Here is a 6,769-nt window from a genome sequence, read left to right on the forward strand (position 1 = left end):
CTTTCTTGAATTTTGTATTGTAATATTTTCAGACAAAGGTCAGACAAAGGTTTGCTTTTTGTACTTGTTACCGTCTTATACCTGAATAAATAAATACAAAATAAAATAAAAAATATATACGGTATATGATACTCGTCTTGACTGAGAGCGAGAGGTTGTATGTCCGTAAAACTAAACAAGTTTTCTTTGAATGGCCATGCCTGAAAAGATCATAACATCATGTTCTTTATTGGAGCACTGTTGCATTTGAAAATAATACACAAGAATCTTATTAAGTTTGTTTTTGTTTTTTTTTTCTTTCAAATCAACCCAAAGACGAAAGCAGCAGCTCCAGCACACTGTTCCAATTTTTTTTAAATGTTTATTAATTTATGTTATATATTAATTTATTTATTTATGTACAATAATTTAACATATATATGGGCCTATATATATATATATATATATATTTATATATATATATAATGCCTATATTACATAGTACAAGTTAAATGTTGTCATTATTTATGTGGCGTCTTTCTCGACGTCATAATTTTTTGATGAAAAGCCACTCAAAGCATCGTATTATTTCAGATAATTATTGACAATAAGTTTTATGTATATATATATATATATATATATATATATATATATATATTTTTTTTTATCTATGTAAGCTTTGACTTAATCTACTGTAGGGCTGTTATATGCATTCATGTACATAAGGTACGCAGCAACATTTGATTCTACAAATATAATATAATATATATATATATATATATATAGTAAATAATATATAATGTATATATATTTCTATAGTCACTAAATTATACACTTCATGGATAAGTAACGCATTCCAAAGAGTACAATAACTGTTAGGCCTATCATTGATTTATTTTATTCACTAGAAGTAATCGATGCAGTCAGAAGAAATTTAAAAATACATTCTGAACATCTTGGCGAAATAATATAGCTTAAATCGTAAATTTAAGCGGTTTAGGAATAGTATAATGGCATGTGTAATATAGATGATCTATTTTGATGAATCGCAATATGAATTTATATTATCATAACAAAAACTTTTATTGATTCCTACCGTGTAGGTATGTATTTTTGGGACAGCTGGAAAACTGTAAAATCGAATCGGGTCTGGGTACGTTGCACAGCGTCGTTATGACCAGATACAGTACCCCTCCTGCGTATGAAGCTATTAATAAAAACGTTATTACTTACCACGAAATGTGATCCTGCCGACCTTTCCCCCTCTCCCTCGGAAACCCCCTGCCGATTTTAAGGTCACAAAGAGAGCCATTATGTCCTTTGACAGGTTTTCTCACGGTCCACCATACTTGTAAGTTCCCAATTGTCCGACTAACGTCGCGAAATATTTGTCCTGGAGAGGACGCTCGCCTGATTGGCTGGTGGTAGGGAAATCGATCAAGTGAGCGGATTAGCAAAACACAACAAACTACCAGCAACAGATGATGACGTAATGCAATTACTAATGATGTTGATTACGTTTTCATATTATTTTTTCTTGACGTTCAACAGTTTTGTTTCAGTAAAAATTCGTTTAGTGCATTGTCAAGCATGTGAATTATTTAGGTTTCACTCAATTGCGAACAATCATCACGCATAATACTGGCGCTCTTTATAAATATACCTGCTGATAGTTTGATGAATGTAACACTTTGACACAATGATAGTATTGTATAACATTATGGTAATAATGATTTTAATATTAATGAAAGGGCTAATACTAATAATGATAAGGGTATTGTTAACGAATGATATTAATAATCTTCTTCCTTTACTTCTTAGATGTTGTCGTGCAGGGCCATAGTGAAAAACAACGTCACCATCTCGCTTGTATATGTTATCCTGCAAAAATATAAATACATATATAAATAAATACTGATCATGACCATAACCATCAGGGCCGGCGGAACGTTTTTCAAAGTAGTAAGATGAATAGGAATATGAATGGGTTCAAATTTTGTGGGGGTGGGGGCCAAAATTGTTCCTCAAAAGCCCAAAAAGGAAGGGGAGGCGGGTGCGGGGGTTCTCCTCCTGGAAAATTTTTGATTCCTAGATGGCGGGAAATGATCTTTCCCAACTTTGAGCTAGGTGTCTTTAAAACCTTCAAAATTCAATGTTTTCTACCTCTTAAAAACTTTCTCATTCTTGTAATAATAATAATAATAATAATAATAATAATAATAATAATAATAATAATAATAATAATAATAATAATAGTGAACATTTATAATGCGCCAGTATCCATCAATGATGCTCATGGCGCAAAATAGAAGTCGAGAGAGTTGTTAACAGTTTGTAATCTTAACTACGAAAAAAATAATAACCGTATCTTTGTTGGGGGAGGCTTCAGGAGTGCCTTTGCTTGCCTAAGGCAGATATTCCTAATTAGCAACTCCTAAGACTAACGGAGGGAAGGAACGTCTCACGTTTCTATGTATGTGCTGCCCCTTAAAGGGGTCCCACACCGCTACCCTTACAAGAGTGGCCTAAATCTATGCCTAAAAGTACAATATTGAAAAAATATATATATTATTTAGTGTGTAATTATCGTAAGGATAAAGTGAACAAAAACGTCTTAAGCTGATTCTTATATATGCTGAGGGAAGTACTTTGTTTAATGTTATCCGGTAACAGATTCCATAAGTGTGGTGCGGATGCAAAAGAACTTTTCCCCAGTTGTTGTGTGTGCGTGGTTCATAGAGCAAATTTTTGTTGTTTGATCGTATACCTATTTATTACAGTAAATAGACCTGTTAGGTGTATACATAAAAAAATGAGTAAATGCATACGTGTTCTTTTTCCCATGAATCGATAAACCCCAAAGAGAAAGGGGATTCGGGGGTTCTCCCCCAGGAAAATTTTAATTCCTAGATGGCGGGAAATTAGTTTTACCGACTTCTGAGTGTCTTTTTATGACTTTCAAGTTCTTCAAAATTAAAGGTTTTCCCCTCATGAAAACGATTCCATGCATCAATTAAAAATGGGGAGTTCGGAATCTCCCCGGGAAATGTAGATTTTTAAATGGCAGGAAATGAGTTTCCAGACTTCTAAAGTGTCTTTAAATGACTCTCAAGTTGTTCAAAATTCAAGGTTGGCCCTCTTGAAAACGTTTAGGTAAATTTTCTCATTCTTATTAGAGTAAACAGGCCTTATGTGTGCATACATTAACAAATTGAGTAATTGCATACGTATTCTTATGACATGAATCGATAAATCCCAAAAAGAAAGGGGGGGGGGTCCGCAGTCCTCCCCACGGAAAATTTTTATTCCTGAATGGGGGAATATGAGCTTTTCCGAATTCTGAGGTGTCTTTTAATGACTTTCAAGTTCTTCAAAATTCAAAGATTTCCCATATTGAAAACGATTCCATGAATCTATGAACCACAAAGGGAAAGGGGTCCGGATTACTCCCGGAAAAAAAAATCTCGATTTCTAGATTGCGGAAAATGAGCTTTCCCAACTTTTGAAATGCCTTTTAGACTTTTAAGTTCATCAAAATTCAAGGTTTTCCCCTCCTGAAAACGGCAGGTAAATTTTTTTCATTCTTATTTTTTGTGTATACATACATACAAAAAATAAGGTAGTTGCATACGTACCGGTATTCTTTTTTTCCATGAGTCGATAAATCCCAAAAAGAAAGGGGGGGGGGTCCGTGGACTCTCCCCCGGGAAAATTTTGATTCCTAGAGTCTTTTTATGACTTTTAAGTTCTTCAGAATTCAAGGTTTCCCCTCTTGAAAACGATTCCATGAATCAATACACCCCAAAGAGAAAGGGGATTCGGATTCTCCCCGGGAAAAGTATTGATTTCTAAATGGCAGGAAATGAGCTTTCTCGACTTCTGAAGTGTCTTCTAATGACTTTTAAGTTCTTCAAAATTCAAGGTTTTCCCCCCTGAAAACGGTCAAGTAAATTTTTCTCATTCTTATTACAGTAAATAGGCTTATTATGTGTGTACCGGTATACATACGTTACATACGTCTTCTTTTTTCCATGAATCGATGAACCCTCAAACATAAAAGGGGGTCGGACGTCGTCCCTCCAAAATATGTTGATTCCAAGATGGCGGGAATAAGCTTTCCGGACTTCTAATTTTCTTATTGTAACAAAAAATTTGCTCACGGGTCCTGAAAAGGTGGGTCTAGAATTGTTTTTATTATTCATTTTTTTTTTGCCAATGGGAGGGATCAGGACCCCATATCCCATAGATCTGCAAATGTGAATTGCGAGATAATTTAACTCGGTTTGGGACTAGATAAAAACTCTCTTTTCCTTCCCTCTCCTCCTTTTTCCTTCTTTATTTTCTTGCATTTCTTGCCGATCATACAAAAATCTCCATAGACATATATTTTCTGCCAAAAAGTGGGGGGCCCTGGCCCCCCGGTTCCGCCGGCTAGGTATAGGTATATATATATATATATTGTGAAGTAGAGCACTCTGAACTTTTTAAAGACTGTTTTGAGAGGATAAAGTGAAAATTGTATTAGACACATCATAAATAATATTAGTAGGCCCAGCAATAGTTATAATAAATCAACAGAATTCATGAATTCAAAAGACAGGTGTCCCAGGGCAGGGGTGGCACCAGGACCTGCCCGACGGAGGGGCTAAAGGCCCCGACGGGGTGCTAGTGGAGCGAATCGAGGGGTAGTGGAGCGAATCGAGTCTCACATGGCTGGGGGCCAGGGGGGCCGCTTAGGGCTTCCCCTGGAAGCCACGGATATTTGATGAATTATGGCGAATTTTTATTACTTAGGCCTATTTGATAGGCATCGAGTTACTATAATATGACTTCATGAGGCTATGCTTTCTAATGTTGACATCAGCTTCCAAAACTAAAACATTTTGAATAAAGCAAGAAACAAAGAGTATGCAATGTAACTATTTAATTTATTTTCAAATCCTCATTCTTGAAAGTGAAATTCTATATTTTGGAAATTTTGCTGAAATCTGTCAACCACGTTGTCATGGTCGAGGTTGCTTCACCTATCACGATGTATTCCAACAATCATGAGGCTATCTAAATGAGCATTTGTCATAACAGAACGCAAATTATTTTTAATTAGTCTCATAGAATTATTATTATTATTATTATTATTATTATTATTATTATTATTATTGTGGTTGTTGTTGTGATGAAAAGTTAACACAAACGATATGGTGGCTAAACGAATATTACATGTAAATATTTTTTTTTATTTATTTGTTCCCCGACAAAATGTATGGTCTTCCCCGACGGGGGGGGGGGCTATAGCCCCCCAGCCCCCTCTGGCGCCACCCATGGAGGGATTTTCACAGACTGAGGAACCACCCACCTCAGCCCCATAGGTAAGAAAATTTATGATTAGCGCACCTCTAGATGGCCGGAAATTACACTTTCATACTTAAATTTGAATATATTTTCCTTTCTTTTCCTCAAAAGAAAAAATTCTTATCTAAAATAGTCATATTCACGAAAAAAAGAGCATGAAAAACCAGATTACATTCTAAAACTAATTTATGCTCCCTCTCCTCAGCAGTCACAAGACATACTCTGGGTCAGGTACCGACTTGATGCAGTTTAATGTCATACCCAGAAGGGCGCAGATCTGTTTTGTAAGGTTGAGGGGGAGGACATTTTGTGAGTCGGCACCTCCTCAGACTTACCAGTTAGAGCTGAGGAGCGAAAATGTGAGGAAATTGTACCTCAAGATGGCCAGAAACAAAACTTTTAGTAAAATTCATTATCATCACATCACCGTTACCGGTAATCCAAATGAAGCGCCAGAAAAAAAATCTCATGGTCTTTTTTATCAGGGATTTTCTGCAACCAAAAAAGATCTTATTAATGTGTGTGATATACCATAGAAAACAAAGCTTAAAAACATTGTCTTTGAGTATGTTCTTTACATACTTCAAAACCGTGATTTCACAACCACCTCAGCCCCACCATATAGAAAATAGAATAAATACACCAAACATGCACACAAACAAACCGTGGATAATGAACTGCGCATGTGTTTTGTATTTCTAATGTTTAATCGTTTGTGTATTAAGTACTCCACTAACGCCAGAGCGTCTATAGGGGTTTACACTTAAGCGGTGAGGAGTTGTGTGTATAAAGAGATAGTGCTTTGGCCCCACCATGGTTGGGGCTGAGGCGAGAAAATTTGAGGAAATAGTACCTCTAGATGGCCGGAAATCACACTTTCACGTAGTAAAATTCATCATCATCACATCACCATTACATAGTCAAAATGAAACGCCAACACATTTCTCATGTACTTTATCAGAGATCTACTTGATATCCAGGACAACTTGACCTAACTATAATTTAATATATAAGCTTATAACTATCATCAACAAATCACAACTTTATTTTTCGCCTTTAGCACAATTTCCTTCACATTTTAATATTATTAAGATTACTATCAATTGTCATCATCATCATCATCATCATCATCATCCTCATCATCATCATCATCATCATCATCATCATCATCATCACCATTAGGCCTATTATTATTATTATTATTATTATTATTATTATTAGTATTATTATTATTATTATTATTATTACTATTATTATTATTATTATTATTACTATTATTATTATTATTACTATTATTATTATTATTATTATTATTATTATTATTATTATTATTATTATTATTATTATTATTATTACTAATAGTATAGTATTATTAAACAATAGGCCCTACTTTAAAGAAGCTTGCAAAAGGATAAAAACCAAACTGAGCCATACACTACAG

General features: G+C 34.7%; 1 protein-coding gene across 10 annotated transcripts in view; it reads right to left on the reverse strand.

Moving 5' to 3' along the window:
- Window positions 1–1,355, reverse strand: part of LOC117118272 (otoferlin-like) — a 59,417-nt gene extending 58,062 nt beyond the window's left edge. For all 10 annotated transcript variants that reach the window (XM_033262832.1, XM_033262831.1, XM_033262829.1 and 7 more), the window contains exon 1: window positions 1,213–1,355. In XM_033262832.1, the coding sequence (XP_033118723.1) occupies window positions 1,213–1,291 (79 nt within the window). In that variant the 5' untranslated portion in view covers window positions 1,292–1,355. The remainder of the gene's footprint in view (window positions 1–1,212) is intronic.
- Window positions 1,356–6,769: the final 5,414 nt, after the last annotated feature.

The sequence above is a fragment of the Anneissia japonica genome, unplaced genomic scaffold (genome assembly GCF_011630105.1).
Source record: "Anneissia japonica isolate Jap-2015-1 unplaced genomic scaffold, ASM1163010v1 scaffold288059_len961885_cov194, whole genome shotgun sequence".
NCBI classification, from domain to species: Eukaryota; Metazoa; Echinodermata; class Crinoidea; order Comatulida; family Comatulidae; genus Anneissia; species Anneissia japonica.